This window comes from Delphinus delphis, chromosome 3, assembly GCF_949987515.2.
Source record: "Delphinus delphis chromosome 3, mDelDel1.2, whole genome shotgun sequence".
In the NCBI taxonomy this organism is placed as follows: Eukaryota; Metazoa; Chordata; class Mammalia; order Artiodactyla; family Delphinidae; genus Delphinus; species Delphinus delphis.
Window position 1 is genome coordinate 46,293,196 of NC_082685.1, and position 25,758 is coordinate 46,318,953.

Consider the following 25,758-nt stretch of genomic DNA (forward strand, 5'->3'; position numbering starts at 1 on the left):
GACAGTTAGGTTTTAAGCCTTGGAGCTGGATCATGCTTCTCATGTGTTCTGTTCCCGTTTACAAATATTCCACCTCCTTGTCCCCATAAACCGTTTAGCTGTCCTAGAAATTCCAATATGTTGGCAAAGAGTAAATGAATAGAATCAGGTCAATAAAGAATATAAATGTCACAAATTCCTTTGTTAAATCGTGTGCTCCAATTTTTGACTTGGAAAACAGTCCCTGCCTCACCATCTTCCAACTCTCCCTGCAGTTAGTTCCCTGTGGGTAAGATGCTCCCATTGGAGTGGAGCAAGGAAGGTGGCACAGGGCAGGAAACACGAGTTTTCCAGAAAGGAGAGGTTTAGGGCAGTTATCTGTTCAAAAAGGGTTGCTTAAATTTTGATTACATAGCAAATGATATAGGTGGAAAAATATTCATTTTTCAAATGAGATGGGCTGGTGGAAACTGGGATTGCACTAAAAATATACAGTAAGTTTGTTTGGAACCAAATGGAATTGAGAACATGATGTTGGGTGGGAACGTGCGGAAGGTGCAAACAGTCTGGGGCATACAGGAGGGGACAGGTAGATGGCCGACTTCCAGCCAGACAAGTCAATATCCATCCTTGATATAGGTAGGTCCGGAAAGCTCAGCTAGTGTTGAAGTCCTGCTCATTCAATTACATTTTTAAAATTTTTTGATATTTATTTATTTGGCTGTGCCGGGTCTTAGCTGTGGCATGCGGGATCTTCGTTGCGGTATGCGAACTCTTAGTTGCGGCATGTGGATCTAGTTCCCTGACCAGGGATAGAGCCCGGGTCCCCTGCATTGGGAGCGTGGAGCCTTAGCCACTGGAGCACCAGGGAAGTCCCATGATTCAATTACATTTAAACGAACAAGCTGATCATCAGGGGACTCTATCTGGAAGGACTCACCCTTAGTCCCTAGATGTGAGATGGCTCAGGGCCTGGCTCAGAACCCATGGAACAGTCCTCTGTGTGTCACAGGAAGGGCACGGTTAGGAGTGGCCTGGAAACCAGACACTCAGCCCAGCCAAGGATGTCTCAAACATGGAAAATGGGGCTTACTGGAGACTCACTGAGCCCAGGACCTCACTCCATCTCTCATCTCTGTGCCCATTAAAAAATGGATGACAGGGACTTCCCTGGTGGTGCAGTGGTTAAGAATCTGCCTACGAATGCAGGGCACATGGGTTCGATCCCTGGTCCGGGAAGATCCCACATGCCGTGGAGCAACTAAACCCATATGCCACAGCTACTGAGCCTGAGTTCTAGAGCCCATGCGCCACAACTACTGAACTCGCGTGCCACAACTACTGAACTTGCGTGCCACAACTACTGAACCCCGTGCGCCTAGAGCCTGTGCTCCGCAACAAGAGAAGCCACAGCAATGAGAAGCCCGCGCACCACAACGAAGAGTAGCCCCCACTCGCCGCAACTAGAGAAAGCCCGTGTGCAGCAACGAAGACCCAACAGCCAAAAATAAATAAATAAAATTAATTAATTTTTTTTTTTTTTTTTTGCAGTATGCGGGCCTCTCACTGCTGTGGCCCCTCCCGTTGCGGAGCACAGGCTCCGGAGGCACAGGCTCAGCGGCCACGGCTCACGGGCCCAGCCGCTCCGTGGCATGTGGGATCTTCCCAGACCGGGGCATGAACCCGTGTCCCCTGCATCGGCAGGCGGACTCTCAACCACTGCACCACCAGGGAAGCCCTAAAATTAATTTTTTTTAAATGGCTGGCAGGAGGACATAAAGGCTGAAAGTAGCTCAAACATAAGCACACATCAGAATTACCTGGAGGACTCGTAAAACACAGATTCCTGGGCCCCATACCCAGTGTTTCTGAGGCAGCTCGTCTGGGGTGGAGCCCCCAAATTTGCATTTCTAACCATTTCCAAGAGATGCCGATGCTGCTGATCCCCAGACCACATTTTGAGAACTACTGATGTAAAGAAATGTTTACTAGCAGCCTCCAGACCCTAGAGCCCACTTAAAGAGGTGATGTGTAATTTTCCCTAGAATCCCTAGGTGATGCTCTGTACCCTCCTAATCTGCATCACCACAGAAGCTCCTTGAAGACCTCCATCCAAACTTCATCGAACAGAGAAAGCATTAACCAATGATTGGTGGCATGAATTCACTCTTGGCATAAAGAAAGTGGTAAAGTGAATCTTGCCTCCTCTCCCAAGGCAGCCCCAAGACCCAAGCCACAGGTCTTCTGGGAAAATAGGCAGGGATGGCTTCTTGCTCATTAGCATTACTCAGACTCAATTCTCCTTTCCAAGGACCTCCCTATTAATTCAGTTCAACACAATTCGATATAATTAATGTAATAATTTGATTCCCTGGTGAGATAACCTACCACAACAACCGGAGCAATAAGCTTCAAATGTTATTGTGAAAATTCCTCAGACTCAGCCCTCCAGGGCCTGACGGAATAGATGGGAAAAGGATCCAGGTGATTCTGAAGCGCATGAGCCTGCCCGTTCCCTGAGAAACACTCCAATAGAAGCCTAAGAACTCGGCAATTTTAGGTCCCCTCTCATTTCCTTCTCTTACATATATTTCCAGGAGGAAGTTGTCAAAACCAACATTTCCATCAAGAGTCTGGCAAATCCAGGATAACTTTCTCAGCAGAGCCTCGTGTCCCACTTCCAGAACTGAAGCTGGGGTACATACAGTATCTCCAAGAGTAAATTATTCTAATTAAATTCAATATAACAAACGTTAATTAGTGACCTATGAATTGGTTAGAAATTGCATTCTGCTGCTAGGGACAGAATCTCAGTGGCAGTGATCTCAGTGGCGGTGGCTTAAACAAATTTGTTGTTTATTCTATTACGTGAAAATATTAGGAAGTGGTTGATCAAAGCTGGGACTGGGGGCTTCCCTGGTGGCACAGTGGTTGAGAGTCCGCCTGCCGATGCAGGGGACACGGGTTCGTGCCCCGGTCCGGGAAGATCCCACATGCCGCGGAGCGGCTGGGCCCGTGAGCCGTGGCCGCTGAGCCTGCGCGTCCGGAGCCTGTGCTCCGCAACGGGAGAGGCCACAGCAGTGAGAGGCCCGCATACCGCAAAAAAAAAAAAAAAAAAAAAAAAAAGCTGGGACTGGGCCTTCTGAGCCTTCATCAGAGATCAAGGCTCCTTCCACCTTCTTGCTCAGGGTAATAAAATGGCTGTATTCCATCATGTCTGTATTCCAGGCAGGAAAAGCGGGGGCAAGAAAAGGGGGAGACCTGCTCCCAGCTGAGTCATTCTTCTGTTAAATGTTGTCCTGGAAGCCCCAACCGGTAATGCCCCCTTACATATCACTGAGCACCCCTTGATGCAAGTGAAGCTGAGGAAGTAGCACACCCCTGACCCAGAGACTATCAGGATTCCATCACTAAGGAAGAGAGAAGAATGGAAGTTGAGTAAGGTGACTGGAAGTCTCTGCCATGACCTACTAAGGACCAGGTGGCATAAGGAGGCAGGAGGCAGAGCTGTGTAACCCGTAGTCCATTAGGGAGGACTCACAGAGCACACAAACAAGTAAAAGAGTTGTAGAACAGGTGCTGCAGGGCTTTTGTCAGGAGAGGGCATTTGAGTTGTTTCCTGATGTACAGGTAGAATGGTAACTCACACAGGTGGATAGTAAAGAAAGTTACTCTGGGCAGACAACATGTTTGGGAAACAATTGGGCTCAGTCGGAACCCACACAGAGAAAGCTTTCAGGGCTAGAATGATGTTTAGCGACCATTGCATTGAGAGGTTCTTAACCTGGGATCCACACACAGCCCCACTGTGTGGGCTGCAGGGAGCCCTGAAATTCCTGAAATTCTAGGTGAAACTTTTTATGTGTGAGTGTATTGTACTTTTCATATGAAAGGTGTTCAAGATAATTCCCATATTGTTCTTTCCAATCTTTCCCCAAAATTGCTCACCCCATCCTCCACTTTTGTCCCTTTACACACAACTTAGTCACCAACACTAATTCCTCCTTTTTCCCCAACTCCCCAGCCTCCACACTCTACCCCCACTTGACCCATGCTGTTCCTCCCTCTTGTGATTACTCCTTCCTGCTTCTCCTCTTCCCCCTAAATATGGAAAGATAGGTAGTGATTTCCCCATCACTGGAAGTATTCAAACATAGACTGCACAAATACAGTAGGAAAGGTAATTATAGAAGGGAAATTATAAAAGAGATTTATCTGAGTTAGAAGCAACAGAAGTGAAGCATCAGATCCCATCCCAGCCTGAGATTCTAGGATTCCTTTTGCCATGAATGGCTTTTGGCTTTAGTATTTCTCCAGGAAGTCTTCCTTTCCCATCCCCATCCACCACTGTCTCTTATCTCCTTTTAATGCTAATACTTCCTGCATGCAATATTCAACTTGACATTTGCTTTGTAACCTGTTTTTGTAAGTTTCCCATCTTTTTCCTATGTATAGGTCTAATGTCAAGAAAATAGATTATAACTAATTCAAGATAAGAACTGAGTCTTCACTGTCCTTGCCCATAGGGTGACCAACCATCCCAGTGTGCCTAGGACTGAGGAGTTTCCTGAGACATGGGACTTTCAGTGCTGAAAGTGGGGAAATCCTGAGCAGACCAGGATGAGTCAGTTACCCTACTTGCCCAAGAAATGGGCACATCATAGTACCTGCTTGTTGATGGCTAACTGTGGTAGACATTTCTGCTGTTCACCAGTATTTCTGGTTCTCTTCTCCTTCTGGGCACACATTACACTTCTCCATCCCCTCGAAGTTGTGCATGACCATGCGACTTGCTTTAGCCAATAAAATGTGAGTGGACTTAATGTGTGTCACTCCTGAGTGGAAGAATTTAAGACCCCATGCGCCATTCTCCACACACTGTCTTCTCTTGGCCTGGCAAACCCTGAAGCCATGGAGTTGGGATGGCTGCATCTTAGAATGGTGTCGGATATCTCTGTGAAGCAGAGCCCTCGGCCTCCCCATGCCAGACGGGTCGTGTGAGCAAAACTTAGCTTCGCTCATAAGTTGCTGAGATTTGCATGTTTTTCATCACTGCAGCAAAACCTTACATAACCTGACTGGCACGACCACCACCAGAAATCTCATTAGTAACTTATTTAAACTCAAGTTCCTAAAGCAAAAAAAAAAAAAAACTCGTTAGGGTTTTTTCTCAGGTGGAACTTCAAAGCACATAACCAAAAAGCCAGTTGTGTGAACATAGGAAATCTAAGCCTGGTCTCCCAGGAAGCTTAAAGAAGCCAGAGGCAAGAGCTCCTGAGAACAGAGTCTCTGGGAACAGAGTCTCTGGGAACAGAGTCTCTGGGAACAGAATTTGCCTTCCTGGTTCCTACCCACCAGCCCAAGTTACTGATTCCAACTGCTGACATTAAAATTCCAGATCATTTTTAGAAAGTTCAACTCTTCGATGTTCAGATGGGAAACTCTCCAAAAAGAGAAACAACAGGTTCAGGATCACCCAAGACATTACTGGTTATGATCTCCCTACACATTTTTGGCCCTGTTTGTCCTTTACACTGCTTTCCTACCTAGCTCCTCACAATCATTGTCTATTTCCTTGGGATTTCACATCCTTACCCACTTGATGGTGAAAAACTAGTCTCAATCTCATGCCTGGGTTTAAAAACATATATATTTTAAAAATTTATTTATTTTTGGTTGCATTGGGTCTTCGTTGCTGCGCAGTGTGTGGGCTTCTCACTGCGGTGGCTTCTAGTTGTGGCACGTGGGCTCAGTAGTTGTGGCACACGGGCTTAGTTGCTCCGCGGCATGTGGGATCTTCCCGGACCAGGGCTTGAACCCGTGTCCCAGGCATTGGCAGGCGGATTCTTAACCACTGCGCCACCAGGGAAGCCCTAAAAACATATTTTTTCGAGAACATTTTTCTTATTATGACAATAATTTTCTTATTATAATAAAAGTGTATACTCATTTTTTTAACATAAGAAAATGAATATCCAAACTCTCACCCTCATGAGAGGGTGTTCATAGGTAATCACTATGAACACTTTTTAAAAATAAGAATGAATTTGTTACATTTTATGACATTTAAAAACCTCATCCTCATAAGTATTTTAGCAGGTTACATGATATTCTATTTTTATGGATATATCATAATTTTTTTAACCAAGCTCCTTTTCTTGGATATTTACTTTGTTCTGGTTTTTTGCTTGTTTGTTGGTTTGGGTTTTTAGTAAATCATGAGCACTGTTTCATAATCATTGTTAATTTAAATAGATGCTCTTTCCTCATTACCTGTTCAGCGCGTCCTACAGCAGTGGTTCTCACACATAAGCATGGCTCAGGATCACTGGGAGGGCTTAGGAAGCTAGAGATTGCTGAGCCCCACCTCCAGAGTTTAGGATCTGTAGGTCTGGGTGGGGTCTGAGAATTTGTATTTCTATCAAAGATTTCTGGTAGTGCTTATGCTGTTGATTTGGGGGCCACACCTTGTGAACCACCGTCTTATTCTTCTTCCCGAGAAACTAATATCACCTGTGTCCTCAGTTTCCTTTCTTTGAACCTGCTGCAATTGGGTTTTTACTCTGTGGAGGGAGAAGTTCTGTAGTGGTCTCACTTTCTTTTCCCTTTCAAGACTGTAAGTCCCTTTCATCAGCACATCTTTCCAAGTGGTACACACTCACACTGATTTTCAAAGTTAGGTGTCTTTTTCCTGCATTGCCACTCCCAGAAACCTCAGCTAGTAACAAAGCAAGGGTAAACAAAAGTTCTTTTTTCCAGACTCTGACATGTTACGTCCCTTATTCTCCCTGCATCTGCCTGTCTGCCTCACGAAGTTGTGATGGGCAACATCGATTCAAAATGGATAGAGTAGAATATTACAGGTGTTTGTGAGCTGGAAGGAGCTGTGGACCCAGAAGTGGGGAGGCATTACAATTAAACTTCCCATTATTATGTATTTGTAGGGAAATGGTTGGAAGCTTAGGTTCTGGAGTTAGAACTGGATTTTTATCTGGGCTCTGATACTTACTAGCTTTGTGAGCTTAGGCAAATCACATATCGGAGCCTGATTTTCCTCACCTGTAAAATGGAGGAACTAATACCTTTGTTGCAAGGAGATTGCAAGAAATCGAAATAATATGTGCAGAGAAGCCGGGACAGAGACAACTCAATAAATGGTAACTGTTGCGTTTACTAAATAATTGTTTTAATTTTTTTTTTCCTGGCCTTTTCTCTGCTGCGGGCCTGGAAAGGAATCCATTGATCGTAGGGATCTTTTCGGCCCTGGCCCGAGTTTTCTATCATTTACAAGGATTCTGGTCACCTGCTCAGGCGGCGGCTCCGCGCGCCCAGCCGGCTTCGCTGAGGCCCTGATTTTCGAGTATTTACGGCGCGCGGCCGTCCTAGCTCCCGCTCAAGTCTGCGCTTCCAGGTTCAGTCTCAGGGTCTCGCCGGCAGCCCCGGCCGGCGGGCGCGGAGCCGGCAGCGGGGCCAGAACGGCAGGGTCCTCTGGGGGCCCCGGAGTTGGGAGGCGGCGTCCGGGAGTCCCCCGAGGAGGATGGGCTGCGGAGACAGCAGGCTGAGCTGCTGCAAACCCCCCAAAAAGGTAAAGGGCGCCGGCGGAGAAGTTTGTCTTCGGAGGGGAAGGAGGGTGCGGAACCACTCCGCCTCAGGGGACCCTCGGTGCCCCGGGTTCCCTCGGGTCGGCCGGGGATGCCGGACGCAGAACAGCTAGAGGCCGGCGCGGAGGGAGGCGGGGAAGACTCGGCCGGGCGGCGCTCTTTCCCTCACGGCCCTGGGCTCAGCCGCGCGGGGCAGCCGAGTTTACAAACACGGCCCCAGGGCCCGGGAAGGGCAGCTGATTCCGGCTGGCGGGCTGGGGAAATGTCTAGTGCCTATGGCAGGTGCCTTTCCCTTCGGTCTGGGGCTGCTCGCTGTGTGGCCGTGGACATGTGACTCGACCTCTCTGGGCCTTGGGTTTTCCCACCTTTAAGAGGCAGATTATCTCTAGGGCCGCTACTCGGACGCAGAGTGGTCCACGGCTTTACATCATCGGCATCACCTGGGACCTGTTAGAAATGCAGAATCTCTGGCTGTGCCCCAGACTTACTAAAATAGAACCTTTTAACAAGATGCCCAGGTGATTACAAGTTTGAGAAGTGCTGGTATAGAGCCTTTTCAGGCCCCGGAGCCGGTGCATGTGGGCTGTCCTAAGGGTAGCTGGGAGGGGCCAACGAGGGGGGAGATTTACCGCCTTCTGCTCCCCTTCCCTCCCTTCCTGTCCCTCCCCCAAGGGGCCTCCGAGCTGGGGCAGGGCCCAGGAGACTCTACTCGGGTTTCTTGCAGTGGGACCAGCTGCCCCTTGGGTTCTGACAAGCCCAGAAGGTTCAGAGTCTGGAACCAGAGGACACCCTGAGGCACAGAGAGGGAAGGGAGGACCCTCAAGTCCTGAGCCTTTTTCCTACGACTGCCTGCCCTCCAGCCAGGTGGGAATAGGTGGTCCTATAAACTTGATGATCAGTCCCCTGAGACCTCAAGAGCCCCCCCCCCCCCCCCACACACACACCCTGTGACACTATTTAGTCATTTTTCATTGAACTTGAGTGTCTGCTGCGTTGCCTGTGCTTGAGCACAAGCTTTTCTACTTATTGAGAATGCAGGACTGTCCCCAACCTGGGTGATTCTATTTCCTGCCCTGTGCCTAGTCCAGGGAGAAGAGTTTCTGTCCCAAGTACAGTGCCTCCTCCGCTTTCCTTGCTCTTCCTTTCTTCCCAGTTCAAAAAACCTCACCGAGCTCTGACCCAGAAACCCTCCTGTCTTCCCTGGCTCCAACAGGGAAACTGAGGCTTGCCTCCATCAGTGGAAGCAGAGGCTGGCTGACGGGATGATGCGCACATAAACCTGAGCCTGGCTTGAGACTTAGAACAAACTTGTGATAGGTGGGCATGATCCGCAGTGTTAATCCTAGCTCTGCCACGAGCATCCTGTGTGACCCCAAGTAAGCCATTAGTACTCTCTGGGCCTCAGTTTCTCCCTCTATATGGAGAGGGAGGGCGATGAGCAGGATGATTTCTAAGAGTCTGAGAATCTGTGTTCTCTGCACCGGTGTTCTCTGCTCTCTCAGTCTGCAAAGTGGGCCAAGGGTGAATTCCATCTACACAGTGGTGGGAGGAGACTGGAGGAGGAGCCCTGTTCCAGGCCTTGACTCTTCCATAGTCCAGAAGAGGAGACCACAGTGAGCATGGGTTCCCCGGCCTCGTGGCCTTTCTGAAAGCCTCGCCAGCTGTCCCTGTCTGTCCCTGGCACAGCCTGAACTGGACCCCCTGTCTCAAGCTGTGAAGGGCAAGGGAAGTCAGCAGAGACTATTCCTGTGGGAAAGGGCCTTGGGTACCACCTGGGCTGATGCACCCAACATACAGATGGGAGATTAAAGCCTGGAGAAGGAAGGGTCTTGACTGAGGTCACAGAGCAACTTAGAGTAGAGCCCAGGTGTCCAGTCCCCTAGCCCAGTGTTCTTTGTCTCTGCCCCTACTCGGTGCTTCCAGTGGCTTCTTGTTGATTCCAAAGCCCTTTGGCATTTAAAGCCTTTACCCTGTTGCCTCAGAGCAGCCTGGCTTTTCTTCCTGCCCCAGCAGTGCCAGGCCCCTGCCCCTGAGTGGCAGGATTTATAAGCTGATTTTGTTTAAAGTTCACACCCGTTTCCATCCCTTTGTGCTGTGCTCCTGCCCAGTTTCTCATCCAAGTGCCAACCCCTAGAAGGCGTGAGCTTCCAAGCTCATCCCCAGTAGGCTCTCAGCCCCCTGGGGGGGAGGGGGCCTCTGAGGATGGGATGTACAAAAATGAGCTCAGACCGCAGGAGGCTCAGGTCACGACAACAGTGACTCACCCTGAGTGGCAGTTGACAGAGTACTTTCACATCCTGCCGACCTCACGGCAGCCTGGAAGCCAGGTTGAGCTGCCGAATCTTCCCCACTTTATAGGGGAGGAGACTGAGGTTCAAGGGAGGAGTGATGTCCCATAGCCAGCTGGTGGCCAAGCTTTGCAGTGGGGCCTGGTTTTCTGCCTTCCCCGGCTAGTGCCCACTGCCCCGCACAGAGCCCAGAGCAGGTGCTACATAAATATTTGAGTGAGTGAATGAGGGCCACAGGAGAGCCAGACTAGGGGTTAGCCCAGGGTGCAGCAGGAGTATCTCACCCAGCTTTGAGAGACGCAGGAAGGCGTCTTGGATGAGGGCTGAGCACGCCGTGGCTGAGTGTTGAAGGCTTGGTAGGAGTTGCCCAGTCGAGGTACAAAGGTCAGTCTGAGCAGCGGCTGAGCCCGAGAAGCAGAGTGACAGTGCTGGTTGTGGAGAGTGGGCGTGGCCAGCTGTGAGGAATGAGGCCGGCGCTCTCAGCGGGGACTTCGCTGGCTAGGGACGGGCTTGACCACTAGGACTTCTCAAGGTCCCTCCAGGGGCCAGGCCCTGAGGGCTTGCTGAGTCCTGTGGTCAACAGTGCCTGGTGGCCTTAGCTGACCAGCCGTCCTAGATCCCACGGAGAGGCCTGACCTGGGGCTGTTACGGGGACTTCTGGGGAAAGTTGAAATCCTGGTGAAAAAATGAGTGAGGATGCCTAGCAGGCTGGATGTGGCTACCGAAGAACCACCTGCATTGTGTGGTCCTTCCGAAACCCTTTCTGGCAGAGACTGTGGCTGATGTGGCCACATCCCTGGGAGGATTTGGGAGAAGGCCGGACGTAAAGGGGAAGGGCCGAGGAAGCAAGCCCACGGACTTGCCTGTAGGAGTGGCATGCAGAGTACGCAGGGGCCTTCCATCCCCAACAGGTTACCCGTCTGGGCCCAAGGTGGGGAGGGACAGCTAGTGCCTCATGGTCAGTCCCCTGTATGTGTGCCTGGTGCCCCCAGGGCTTCAGCTCTGGCGCCACAGCTCTGAGCAGCGTATCAGAGACCCTGGCTCAGCACTGCTCCCGGAGACATGCCTCGCGCAACAGGTTCTCTGTGGTCAGTAGCCCTTCAGGAGGGTTTCCATTGTAGCAGGCCAGGTGAGAGGCAGAGATGCAGAGATGCAGAAGTGAACACCATGGGAGAGCCTGGCACGGGCACAGCTAATTCTGAAACAAAACCATAGACACTAAGGACATGGGCTTTACAACTGGGTCCACATATTCATTTATTAACTCAGCTGTCCGACTCTGGGCCAGGTGCCACTTCAGTCCTGGCTCCGTCATGGATCCATTAAGTGACCGTGGAAGGGACTTGGCTTTTCCGTGCCTCAGTTTCCTCATCTGTAAAATACGTGTGATGTTAGCTCCTGAGTCATAGGGTTCTAAGATTAGATGAAAGAATGCATGTAGTAGAGCCCCTGATACACCAACTGGTACGTGGCACACCCTCGATAAGACAGAATGTGGGTGAGAACATCACCGCCTGGATTGTACCCAAGGAAAGCAAACAGGGTTGCGGAAGACAGGGGGACGTTAACGTTCTTGGCAGGCTGTTGGGTTAGGAAGATGAAGCCTGGAGCCTGGCCACTGCCTTCCAACCTCTGAAGTGTTGTCAAGAGGCACGGGCACAGGGCACGGCCTTGTTCTCTGGTTTCAGGAGGCAGAGTTGTGGCCAATGAGGGGACGCTCCAGGGAGCCAGATTCTACTTCTCACCAGGAAGAAGGGTAGTGAGTTCCCCATCCTGGAGTAGTTCAAGCAGAGGTCAGCTGCGATTGTGGCAAAAATAGAAGAGGGGACGCAAGCCTCGGACGAGAAAGCACTTAGGATTCCACTCAAGACATCTCATTATTGTGATGACTATAATGTTTGAGGCAAAATTTCAGAATTTAGAAAAGTATAAAGAAGTTTTAAAGTCGTTTTTAATCTCACCATGAAGAGGTAGCCTCTGTGTACATTTCAGTGGCATTCTTTCTACTGTTTTCCTCCATGTATGATATATGTGAATGTGACTATTTTTGCAGAATTGGGGAAATATTTTATCTTATTTATTATTTGATATATATTTATGCATTTGTTTTTTGGCTGCGTCGGGTTTTGGTTGCAGCGTGTGGGCTTCTCTCTAGTTGTGGTGCGAGGGCTCCTGAGCTCGTGGGCTCTGTAGTTGTAGCGCGACCCCGCGGCGTGTGGGATCTTAGTTCCCCGACCAGGGATCGAACCCGCGTCCCCTGCATTGGAAGGTGGATTCTTAACCACTGGACTGCCAGGGAAGTCCCTGGGAATATATCTTAAATGATTATATTCTAGTTACTTAATATTTTGTTGGGGGCGTTCTCCCATGTTAAATGGTCCGCGGAAATGTGATTTTTAATGGCCACCTAATGTTCCGTGGATGTTCTGTGGCTTATTTAACCAGTTTGGACACTTGGTCATTTACACTCCCCACTCCTACCCACCCTTGTGTTTTCCTCCTAAGCCGGGAGACTGTGCCTTTTTGTCAGAGGGGAGAGGTTGGGGGAGGGAGGGCCTCCAGGGAGAGATGTCATCTTGGCTGGGTTTTGAAGGTGAATGGGGGCCAGACACTTGTGTCAGGGTGAATGGGGTACACAAGAGGCAGGGCCCCGGACACCTGGTCGGTAGGAGCAGGGCAAATCTGACCTTTGAACTTGCTTTGCTGAGGGTGGGACAGAGGGTCTACGAAAGGAAACTGCCTTTCCCTGGCACTGAGTCCTCTGTCCCAAACATTGTGGGGACGTTGCTGTGTATGTGGCCTCTGAGCTTTGCCCAACCCCCCAAATGATGCCCCCCCACACCGGAAAAATCATCCTAGTTAAAGTCAATACAGGCTTCCATATATATGACCTCTGACAACCTTGTGAGGTTCAGTGCCAGATTTCTATGTTATAAAGAGACATCTGTGCCCTGTGCCCTGAAACCCATCAGAATAATTCCTAATAAATCCTTGCCTTGGACACACAACCTTTGGTAACACACTTTCTGCACATGTGCATAGGTCCCTGAGAGCCTGAGATGCCCCCAGGCACCTCAGGACTTCCACTGCTGCCTCAGTTGGGTGTTGAGTTTGGGGCCCATGCTTCATGTCATCACGTGTGTTTTTTTATTATAAAAAGGGCCGAAAAGATAAAACTTCAAATTGTTCATCCGGAAACAGGATGCCATATAAGTCAAGATGGTGACACTCCTGGTAGGAGGGGCTGCCACTAGACATCTCAGTGTTCATAGGTTGGCTAGTAAGCAAAGGTCTGAAATCTACCTGAAAAAGAGTTCCAAGAGACCTCAGTGTAACATTCATGAGCATTCATGTTCAAAAACCAAACTTGGAAAAAGTTGGGTAGCCCCCATAAAAGGAAGAGTCTGATGGATGGCCTGAGTCCTGGCTCTGACATCTCGGGGTGCACTTGGGTTTCCCTCCTCAAGGCCTGCACTTTGTCCTCTCAGTGTCCTCCACCCTCAGAGCACTGTGAGCCACCCCGGATGACTGATCGACCAGGGACTGGGCCAGGAAAGGAGCAGGACCTGCAGGTGGGTGCAGGGGGAGCTCCCAGGGCCCCGCCCCAGGCAGAGAGAAGGAGAGAGAGAAAATGAGAAATTCCACCTATCTTTAGCATAGATAGATCTAAATCTATCCATCACCCGAAGACAAGCCATCGACTTCTCACCAAGTAAATGTGAATCCTTAAAAATCATTTATCTTGTGTCACTTTATTTTCAAATCTGAATCTTCCAGAACATCTAGGCCAAATGCCTCACAATACATCCATCCCACACCCATGCTTTCCCCCCAGATACATGATGTACAAACTGACCTACTTCCAGTTTTCCTTCCTCCCCAGCAGTGAAGTTCTTTTTCAGAGTGTACAACGAACCTTGTCATTTCTCCACCACCCCGTGCAACCCTACCCCCTGCCCTCTCCTTGAGAAAACAGCTCTGACATCAGACAAGTTATGTGTAATGGATTTTTTTTATGTTTGTTTATTTGTGGCCGTGCCACGCGGCCCGCGGGATCATAGTCCCCTGACCAGGGATCAAACCCGTACCCCCTACCGTGGAAGCACGGAGTCTTAACCACTGGACCGCCAGGGAAGTCCCTTTAATGGGTTGATTAGTGTCCCTACCCAAACTCATGTACACCCAGAACCTATGAGCATGACCTTATTTGAAACAGGGTTTTTGCCAATGTAATCAGTCGAGATGAGGTCATACTGGATGATGGTGGGCCCTAATCCAAGGACTGGTGTCCTTGTAAGAAGAGGGAACTTTGGACACAGATACACGGGGAGAAGGCCGTGTGATGACAGAAGCAGAGATTGGAGTGATGCAGCTACAAGCCCAGGAACGCCAAGGATTGCTGACAAGCACTGGAAGCTAGGAGAGAGGGATGGAACAGAAGCTCCCTCAGAGCCTCCAGCAGGACCCAACCCACCCGATACCTCGGTTTGGGACTTCTAGCCTTCAGAACTGGAAGAGAATAAATGTCTGTTGTTTTAAGTCACCAACGCCCTAGGAAACATATATTTTAAGGTTAATTACTCCCCACCCTCTCTCACCCCTCCCCCACCCTGCCACCAGTAGAAATGGGCAGGAAGAGCCCAGTGCCTCCCCTTTGGAACCATGGCTTGGCAGAAAGGTAGGGAGCACTGCAAACAAGGAGGTGCTTGGACAAGGCCCAAATGCTGTTGGACACCAGCTGCAGCATCTGCAGAGGAAAGCGCACTGGGCCGGGGGTCAGGAGTGGGTCCCACTCCTGCCTCTGTCACTAGCTTGCTGTGTGATCTCAGCTGGTTCTGTCCCCCGGGCCTTGATCTCCCCACCAGTAAAATGATCGCCATGGCTGCTTTTAGGTTCCAAGAGAGGTATTTATTCTGCCTGTTGTTGTTCATTGTACGCAAGTCAAATGTGAATACACTATTGTTTGAAAAATTCTAAGAATTTAGGCAAAACTGAAGCTTCCCCTCCTTGACTGCAATAATTCTAGTCCTTTCTCTAGGGATGATGACTGACTGCCATCAGTGTGCGCTTTTCTAGGTAGTTTTTCCTGTGCATTTACGTACAGTAGAAATAGTTTATTTTGCCTATTCATATTCTACCAAATGGCTTTCCACTCTTGTTGGTAAATTCCTACTTGGTTTTTTTAAACATATGAGTGGCACTGCCTAGTGTTATATACCTTAGTGTATTGAGCTGGTGCCCCATTGTGGATATGAGCCTGGTTTCCAGCGTTTCCCTGTTACAAGTGACCCCGCCCTGAGCACCCCGGAGGAGCCACTGTCCTCGCTAACGGGTGCCGGTCTCTGCAGGCCGTGCTACGGCAGGGTGGGGGTGCTTGCCGCGTGTACCTTGCGAGGTGGCTGCTGGGCTCTGTCATCTGCTCCAGGCACTGCAGCGCCCCCTTTTACATTCTCTCCACAGGAGCTGCTCAAGAACAGAGGGTGGTATGAAGGGTTCAGGACATCCCCCAGACCCTCCTGAGCAAGGGCCCCTCCTTCCTTGTCCTGCAGAGAAGCCCTCTCCATGCAGGGGCTGACAGCTGAGTGTGTCCAACTGTCAGCTCCGCCGTGCCTGGAGCCAGCGAGCGTGACAGGACTGATAGGGGATGAGGTGTCAGGGTGACCTCACTCTGCCCCTTGTTTTCAACCCACAGCATACCAAAACCAGAAGGACCCTGATGTATCCCATTGCCCAACTCCATGCCAGAGAGAGGAGGAAACAGAAGCCCAGAGAGGGGAGGGTGCTTCCCCAAGGTCACACAGCATGCAAGTAGCAAGTCAGGGGCCTGACTCTGGACTCCAACTGGGGAGTTTGCCATTGGGTTGCTGAGACAGGTGGATATCCAGCTGTGTATCTATGCCCTCAGCCCGTCCCTTCCCCCGCTGTGGCCACTGACACCGTTTTCTGTCCCACTCCTTCAGGGTCCTTCTGCCTGGCGGACTGACCCAAATGCTGGAGATGGTACCGAGTGCTCCTGCCAGCTCCAGGCGCTCTCAGGCGAGCAGAGCTGGCAGACCCCCTGGGAGGCTGATACGGGACAGGAAAAGGTGGGCTCTCGGGAGGAAGGAAGGGGATGTGGTATACTAGAAACCCTTTCCTAGGCCTCAGCCCCTCCATCTGTGAATGAGGGGTTGGGCCCTGCGCTCACTGTCTGCCATGGGTGGGCTCAGCAGGTGCGTGGGAGGGAAGTGGTTCTGTCCTCCCCTGAGATCTCTTTCGTCAGCTGGTCAGATGGGAGGGATGGAGGCCACATCCGCCCCTGACTTGGGGTGTTCTAGGGGCATTGCAGGTATTCAGAGAATAGGCGGGGCCTCCTGACACAGCTGAGAGGTACTGGCTGGTGCTCCTACCTTTCATTCGGTTGCGTGGTCACGTCGGTATGTCCCCAGGCAGGCACTGGCTGATGCTGACGCCGTCATGTGTAAAATGAACAAGTTGAAGTAAATCTTTGGCGTCCCTGGCCGCGTGAAAGTGAAATCACATTCAGGCATTGCTTTGGCAAAATACTTCTGCCCATCTTAGAGATGGGGAAGCTGAGGCCTGTGGTTATGGTGTTCTTACATCCGAGGCTCTGTAGTTTGGGTGTGAACGCTAACATTTCTCAACAGCCCTGAATATTTTGGTCTTGCCTCTCCCCCACCCGAAGTTCTGGAGGGGCCCCTTGGGCCTCCGCCTCCACAGGCCTCCGCCGCCACCTCCTTCCTGCCTCTACCCTCAGCCAATGGGCTCTGCTGTGGTTGTTCAGATCCCGAAACCAGTGGTGGTGCCAGGGGCCCCACCCACGCTGAGTTCTGACACCAGAAAGCAGCTCTGATACTGCAGAGGGTTGTGACATGAGTCCCTTGAGGCTCAGAATCCCCTAATCGTTTGGCTACTTGGATCAATCTGGCGCGTGCACGAAGGACACGGAAGGGGCTCCGCCTCGAGTCTGGATTCCCTTTAGGGCTCTGCTCCCTGCTTTGTGGCCTCTGACAAGCACTGCTCACCTCCCCTCTGGGCCTCAGTTTTTCCATCTGGAAATAGGAGGTGAGGATTGGAATAAACTGTCTCCAGGGGCCCTTCCATCCCTGTCTTCTGGGTCCCAGTAAGCCTTCCTCAGCTTACTGGGTGTGACAGTAAGGTGGGTGTGACAGAACTATGCGGCCAAGGGAAGCCAGGGCTGTGGTTTGTGGGGATGGCAGAGGGGCTGGTGAACTCTTAAGGGTCCTTTGATTACTAAATTCTCTTAGCTAAGCAGGATTAATGAGGCCATAAATCACACCGTTCAATCAGAAATACACAATGCCTAAAGGCCCATGAAGAAGGTGGAGTGATGGTCCCTAAAGCAAGGTTAGACCAAGTGTCTTCAGGAAAGGCCGAGCCAGCCTCAGGGCTTGGCTTCCATCCTAGCGGGATTCCCAAGGGAAGGAATAGCTGGGAAGTTTCTATCCAAGTTGCTTCTGCCTTCCTCATTCTTTCCTGATGAGGCTCGGAATTTGAGGGAAGTGAGGAGTCTATCCTGGACTCTTCAGTATGAGACTATGAAAATTCACCCCAAAGTACTGCAACCTGAATAATACTCAACAGAGCCCCCTGGGACTCTGTTAATGTTGGTGGGTTTTACGTACCGCCTGCACTAGCTAAACACTTGATGCTTACCAGAGGTCTTTACTTGTTGAACATCAGGGATATTTTATAGAATTATTGATGGTTGGAGTTGAGGGCCCTCTGAGATCACTCAGTCAGTCCAACCTGCAAAATGAAGTTTGCCTCTTCTTGTATGCTACCAGTGACAGAGAGCTCACTACCACCACCCCACCCTCCAATAAGGCAGCCTCTCTCTATTTGGGACAGTTCTGAGATTCTTCATATTGCACTTGAAACTTCTAGTCCTTGGACACCATCTTGCCCTTCAAGGCTGTGGACTACACACTAGCAGCTTCTACCTCATGGCAGTCCTGCAGAGGTTTGAAGATGGAGTCCAGAGTTTTTTCTTTTTGTTTTTGTTTTTTGCCTATTCTCGAGGCTGATCAACTATTGTTAACAGTCCCTCCTGTCACTTGGTTTGAATCTCCTACCACATCCTGTCAGCTACTCTTGCACACCTTCCATTTGGTCAGTTTACCCTCCAAAATGCAAGCATATTCGAGAGGGTCTCACCAGGCCCAGTCCGAGCTTGCCTGGTTTCCTCATGGCTCTGGCCCCTGTCCTCATGCTCTGCCTGGACCCTGTCTGCTTTCGGAGCCGTGTTCTACCGCGGACCAGGTTTGCTTCTGGTTGACCCCAGAGCAGAGCTCTGGTCTGCTTGACAGCAAGGAGCTGGGCCCCCGAACGGTGCATGTCACCAAGATAGAGGGGCCCTGTTTCCAGCCCTCTTAGTTGAAGGGCTGCCCTGGAGCCCAGAAGGACTGAGGAGAACGTCTGTTCCGACCCTGACCCATCACAGATAGGTCCAGAGAGGGGACAGCACTTCCCTCAAGTCACACAGTGAAGCTGGAACCTGGGTCTCCTGGCCTCTCTCCCAGTCCTGGGTTCTCCCTCTATCCCGTGCTGCCAGCTGCCACCTCATAGCTTTCTTCGCCCAAGTTTCCATTGACACAGGAAGCTGCCATTCCTCTTCCAGAGCTCAGACCGGATGCCCCTCCCAGTCTGAGGCCTGCCTCACTCTGCTTTTGGAAGGGAAAATTTTTGTGGCCCCCTCCCAGCTCCTGTCCTCTCCCACTGCAGGGTGAACTCTGCTGCATGACCTCTGAGGAGGAAGTAGCCAAGGCCCCACCGTGGGAATTTTCCATGCAGTAGTTGCTTATCGATTCCCGCTCAGCTCTGGGCTGTGTGTCCTCAGGCTTTGGCGAGCCTCAAAATCACCTGGATGGGTTGGTACATCAGAGCTTCCCAGCACACACACACCACCCTCGGATGCTGTAGGTCTAGAACTGGGCCTGGGAGCTGTGTTAAGCAAGGACTTCAGGTGGTTCTAATACAGGAGACCCTCTATTAGGCCTGAAAATTCCTAGAAATATTGTTCTGGGCATCATAACAGATACTGGGGCAAATCCAAAGTCGATTTCAAAAATGGTCCCTGTCCTCAGGGAGCCCCTTGGACTAGCAGAAGTACAGGTAACTGGGTAGCTACTCACATAGGTGTCTGAACAGGCCCTGGAGCGTAGCGCTGACAGGAGCTAACTCAGCCCTGGGGAGAGACCAAGTAGAAATAATATATGAGCGGGGCCTGGAGGCCTGAGAAATTATTGACCATGTGTCATGCTGGGATGGTCTTGAACACACGGTTGTGCATCTTGTGGCCAGGAGCACAGTAGGTTGTTTTGGTTTGGTTTTGGCCTAGCAAATTGGTCAACATGAAAAAAAAATTTTTTAATTAAAGAAAAAAAGACACTAGTCCATGTAGACAAGGTTGCAGTGAAACTGGCCTTCTGTGTGTTATTAGTGGGTGAGTTAATTGATAGAACTTTCTGGAGAGTAGAGCCAGTAATTTTATTTTATTATTATTATTTTTTAATCTTATATTTCTTTTTTTTTTTTTAATTTTATTTATTTTTGGCTGCGTTGGGTCTTCATTGCTGCACGCGGACTTTCTCTAGTTGAGGCAAGCGGGGGCTACCCTTCGTTGCGGTGCCCGGGCTTCTCATTATGGTGACTTCTCTTGTTGCAGAGCACAGGCAGAGCCAGTAATTTTAGATGTGTGAAAAATTTTATAAATCAGTATGTTCTCTAAAGCATGATTTGGAAATTAAAAAATGGAAATAATGTATATATTCAACAGTGGATTTTTTTTTTTTGGCTGTGCCACGTGGCATGTGGGATCTTAGTTCCCCAACCAGGGATCGAACCTGTGCTCCCTGCATTGGGAGCGCGGAGTCTTAACCACTGGACCACCAGGGAAGGCCCTCAACTTTTTTTCCCTCAATGTGAAAAAAAAGAGATGTGGATTTTTTTTCACATCTGGATTTATGTTTATTCACATGTGGGAGGGAATAACATTTTACAGTTAGATCACAAATATCAGAAAGCTACTCAAAGTGGGAGCTTCATAGAAATGTTAGAGAGTGGAAGGAGATACATGAAGGCATTATTTTTTTTAAAAAGCAAATTCCTTGCGGTCAACATATTCTTGCAAACTATTTTGAAAATGAAACACTCAATTAGATATTGAGTAATATTAATGATTTAAAACCAGTGGAGGTTGTATGGATTAAAAGACCATTCAACTGTGGTTTGTTGATTAAATGATTAAATTCACCTGTAAGGATGTCATACTCAAGTCATTAAAATTAATATATTTACAGAATATTTAATGCCATGTAGTAAATGCTCATATTTGAAAAAGTAAGATGTAAGAAAGTATAATATTCCAATAATGAATAAATATGTATTATTTATTACCACTATAATTGGAAGAAGATGTTTACCAATATTTAAATATTAAGAAAATGGAGAGGAGAACAGTGGAGTGTGGACAGATTATGAGTGTTGAATGTCATTCTGAAGGAGTTATCCTGGGGGCAGGGGTACCATCAGGATCTGGAGACTCAAGCACAAGGCCATGTCCTGCCTAAGGTCTGGAAGCTGTTAGTGGAGAAGAGTTTTCCACCTTCTGTGGTGGTTATTTGGGAGAAGACAGTTTCTCATGAGCTTTATGAACTTTTTTCAGGCAACCTGAGGCCAGTGGCAGCCCAGAAGATCTAGGAAAGCGCTGTGCGTCTTTGCTCTTGCCGTGCTTTTCAAACATCACGTGATAACTGTCATAATGCCATGTTTGAGATCTTAGAATATGCCAGACGTTATAGGTGCCTTATCTCATCTAATCCTTAAAATAACCTCCTGAGGAAACCAAGGCTTGGAGAGGCCATGTGGTCACACAGTGTTGGATTTAGTATTTGAATCCAGATCTGGGTGATTTTAGACTCCCACAGTTCTTAACCATACTGTTCTGGTCTCTACTGTTCTGAGACCTTGTTCTTATGCTGATTTTGACATCGAGGTCCCGTTAGACAGTGTCTTACCTCCCCAGCTTCAGTTTCCTCCCTTGTAATAACCCTTGCCTCTCAGTGCAGTTGAGAGGATCTGAAATCAGACACTCAGAGTTTGAACGCCATGGGCGTCGTTGGGTGAAACTAAGACCTCCTCACCTCCACTTCACAAAGGAGGAAGTGGGAGCCCGGAGGAGGAAGGAGACTTGTCCAAATTTGTGGAAAAGCCAAGACTGGAATTCTGGAAATCTCACTCTCATAAAAACGTTGACCAGATTAGCGTAACCAGTGGTGGCAACAGGGACAAGACAACCGTTGGTGTTTATCTCCCTCCTTCCTCCGGCCCAGGGTGGAGAGGCTGCCTCCTGTCATTTCCCCAGAATCCTGTGTTGACAGCTTGTGCCTGGGCCAGGCGTCCCCTCTCCCATGGGCAGGAGGGCGGAGACTTCACAGGGTGGGTGGAGGGAGGGTGACAGGCGTGCCAGCCACTGAGCAGATGTGGGGACCAGGGCCTGGGGGAAGCACCGTGCCTTGCTCAGTTTGCCGGGATTTCACGCAGCACCAGGCCCTGTGCCAGGCACTGTGGGGCAGGAGCAGAATGTTCTAGAAGCCTTCCCTTCTCTTCCTTCCTCAACTGGAAGTATGCTTTCTAGCAGCATTTCATTCATTCTCAAGTTCAGGAAATTGTTAATAATTTTTATTTTAGTAATCTATTATTACAGAAAAAAGTAAAGCTTTTCCTTTACAATGATAATTCACAATTGAATGCTTTCATAGCCTTTTCCCAGGCTGACTTATTGAAGTGATTTTGAAAATGGGGCCTAGGGACTTACCTGGTGGCGCAGTGGTTAAGAATCCGCCTGCCAATGCAGGGGTCACGGGTTTGAGCCCCGGTCTGGGAAAATCCCACATGCTGTGGAGCAACTAAGCCTATGCACCACAACTACTGAAGCCCGCGCACCTAGAGCCCGTGCTCTGCAACAAGAGAAGCCACTGCAATGAGAAGCCCGCACACTGCAACAAAGAGTAGCCCCCGCTCACCACAACCAGAGAAAGCCCGCATGCAGCAACGAAGACCCAACACAGCCAAAAATAAATAAATTTTAATTAATAAAAATTAAATGGGGCCTAGAATATCTTTTTTTTTAAATCAGAACACTTTTTCAAGGTATAGTTGAGAAGTAACATATTAATTTCAGGTGTACAGCCTAAGGATTCAATATTTATATACATTGTGAAATGATCACAATAAGTCTAGCTAACATCCTAGAGCATTTTGAAAAGTATACAAAATAGCTTAAATTTTTTTTCTACCCCAGATCCTGGTCCAGTGGCCAGTGCCAGACTTTGACCAACTTTTCACCTCTCTGGGGTGAAATGAGAAAATGAAAGGTGTGAATGTGTGTGTAACGTTGAGTAAGATGTTACTTCACCTTTCCTGGAAGAACTATCTTGAGCTTTCCTTAATATACTTTGGAAGGTTAAAATGTCTTCTGTTTTATGAAATGATAGTGATAGTCTGCAAATAATTTTTGTCAGCAGCCTTTCTTGTCAACCCATATCAATTCTTCTATTTCAAAATATTATTTATGAAAACTGAAATCTGGGAGCCACTGACACTGCCTTGTGGTACAGAAGGCCCTTTTGCCTCAGTTCTCTCCTATGATCAGATTCAACCCACACTGGCCAAGGTTGGTTAAAGTGCCCACTAGGTATGGCTCAAATCCTTGACTCTGCTAGTTGTCCCCTGCTTTACCTTGATGGGCTCCTCACCTGCCTCAGCCTTGTCATCTTTAAATTGGGGGGCATTCGTATTTCCCAGGGTCCTTCTAAAGATTACCTGAGATAGTATAGATAAGACAGCATAGTGCCTGGTACATCCTGGCTGCAGTATCTCACCCCCATCTGTCACGTTAAGCACTGCTGTCTCCTTATAGTTGGGGAAACAGCCCTTCTAGCAGAGAAGAAGCATAGTAAAACATGGCTCGAACTTTGATGCTCTGCTTTCAATACAGGGAAGTTGGCTGGAAGTTGTGGTAGCCACAAGCCCCGAGAGGGAAGGGGAATTGTCTCTGAACTGGGGGTTAGGAAGTTTTAGGACACCTAAAGGCCATAACTGGGGTGAGGGTAATAGCAGAAGGTCTGGCTAAGTCCCTAGAGAAGGAAGATAAGGGCAGAGAGGGGCCCATGGTTGGTGGCCAAGCCAAATCACAAGAATCTAAGGAGAGACCAACCAGCATCAAACTCCCCGCGGAGGGTTTCCCTGGCCAAGATGAGAAATTCTGCTCTGAGAACCCTTTCCCCACAGAGGGAGTGCTGCCTCGGTATGGTGAGGAAGGAAGCCTAAGTGAACTGGGCCTAGAGCCGGGTTTGGCACGACTGGAATTCCTGTCTTGCCTTTAGAAGAATCTTACCATAGCATCCTCACACTGACCTCCTACCTTCTTCCTTCATCCTCATTGTTGTCTCATCTCTTCCAGAGGTGCCAAGGACCAGATCAGCCTCCCAAACCAGAGCTGCAGGAACTGGGTCCCCTCAATGGTGACACAGGTGAGTAGGCAGCCCTGTAAATGCCCTCCCTGACATCTATGAGATTTCCTACTTTATAATCAGCAGACATGATATGGCTATTTAATTATCTCACAAGATTTTACTTAGGCTACATTAATAGGAGTATCATGTCTAAAATCAGGGAGGTGATAGTTCTTCCCTGTTCCCGACTATTCATACCACACCTGGAGTGCTGAGTTTATTTCTGGAAAATACATTTTCAGAGGAATCCAGAACAATTGGAAAGAGTACAATGGAGAAAGATGAGGCTGGTGAGGAATCTGGAAACCATGTCTTGAAGGAACAGTTAAAGAAACGGAGGATGTTGCAATAAAACACAACAGTTCTCTCCAAGTGACTGAAGTGTCCTCATGGAGAAGAAAGATGAGGTTTGTTCAGTGACCCAGAGATCAGTACTAGGGCCTCAATGTAGCAGAAACAGGCTGGCAGAATTCAGTTTAATCTCAAAGGATTTTTCATGTGGTTGTTGGTTTAACATCATCAGGGGTACTTCATAATAGGATGAGCTCTCCATCTCTGAAAGTGTTTCATGAACACCTGGAGGCTGTCAGGGATATTGTAGATGAAGTTCAAGTACCAGGTAAGCAACTGGGTCAGAATTCAGAGGTTCTCCAATCTGAATGTACATAAGAATTACCTAGGGTGGGTGATTTTCAAAAGTACAGATTCTGGGGCCTCACCACAGACCAACTAAATAAGGATCTCTGGGAGCGGGGCTGAAGACTCTGCATTGTTAGGGATGATAAATCTTTTTAATAAGCTTCTCCCCAGTTGGGGCCAGTCTGGTACTGCTGACCAACGTTTGGGACCCCGAGCCAGATGACTTATGAGAGCTGATCATGACCACCGCCTCCACCCAGGACCCAGGGCTCAGACTTCCTATCTGATGGACTGACCACAGCCTCTTTCCTCACATTTCTTGTCATATCTTGTACCCAACCTGGCCTATGAAGTTCTGTAGTAATATTACTACTACATTTCCTTTTATTTATTTATTTATTTATGGCTGTGTTGGGTCTTCATTGCTGCTCACGGGCTTTCTCTAGTTGCAGTGAGCAGGGGCTACTCTCCGTCGCAGTGAGCTGGCTTCTCATTGCAATGGCCTCTCGTTTCAGAGCACGGGCTCTAGGTGCGCAGGCTTCAGTAGTTGTGGCATGTGGGCTCAGTAGTTGTGGCTCACAGGCTCTAGAGCACAGGCTCAGTAGTTGTGGCGCACATGGACTTTGTTGCTCCGTGGCATGTGGGATCTTCCCGGACCAGGGATCGAACCCGTGTCCCCTGCATTGGCAGGAGGATTCTTAACCACTGTGCCACCAGGGAAGTCCCTATTACTACTATATTTATAATAATGCTAACAATGCTAGTATTAGCCTCCAATGCTTGTCATGAGCACCGAGGAATATTTAGAGAACATTTAGTGAACAATGAAGAGTACTTATTGATCACCTCCAAATGCCTGGCACTACACTTAGTGCTTTTTAAAATTCATTCATTTGTTGTATTTTTTAGATTCTACATATAAGTGGTAACATACAGTATTGGTCTTTCTCTGACTTAGTGCACTAAGCATAATACCCTCTAGGTCCACCCATGTTGTTGCAAATGGCAGAATTTCATCCTTTTTTATGGCTGAGTAATACTCCTTTACACGTATATACTGCATCTACTTTATCCATTCATGTGTTGATGGACACTTAGGTTGCTTCCACGTGTTGGCTATTGTACAATTACTGCTTTTTATGCATAAGCTGGTAGAACAAGGTGGTAGTTCAGAATGTCTGCTGTGGAATCACATCGTGTAGGTTCACAGTCCTTTATCCCGATTGTGAACTGGGTAATCTTGCGCAGGTTGCATGATTTCTTTGTCCCTCAGTTCCCTCATCCGTGACATGGGGATAATCACAGTGCCCACCACTCTGGGTGGTTGTGAGGATTCAGTGAGTAATACCTGTGAGATACTTGGGACAGAGCTGGGCGTGTTTCTGAGCATGGTAAGCGCTCTTTATTGTTTACCTGCTGTTGTTATTTTTATCGCCATTGTTCTCTGACTTAACTATCTCAATAGCCCCATGAGGTAGGTATTATCATTATCCTGATTAAATTGAAGCCCCGAGAGGGTGGGTCCCTGCCTTAGGTGAGACCCACAGCCTGTTGGACTCAGAGTGGCATCACCAGGCCTGTTTGGGGGTTTCCTGTTTGCGTCTCCTCACTGTTCACAGCAGCCTCCCTGCCCCCCGCTTCGGGGGATGCTGAAGGTGAGGGGTCACACACTCAGACACAGGGTCCAGCAGGTAACGTGTGTGACCAAGTGGC

General features: G+C 48.9%; 1 protein-coding gene across 1 annotated transcript in view; it reads left to right on the forward strand.

The window, feature by feature from the left end:
• The first annotated feature begins 7,379 nt into the window (after positions 1-7,379).
• The window catches only part of CCDC69 (coiled-coil domain containing 69), a 35,536-nt gene continuing 17,157 nt past the window's right edge, over positions 7,380-25,758 (forward strand). Inside the window, exons 1-2 of the mRNA XM_060008497.1 lie at positions 7,380-7,564; positions 23,355-23,424. Of these exons, the coding sequence (XP_059864480.1) occupies positions 7,517-7,564; positions 23,355-23,424 (118 nt within the window). The 5' untranslated portion in view covers positions 7,380-7,516. The remainder of the gene's footprint in view (positions 7,565-23,354; positions 23,425-25,758) is intronic.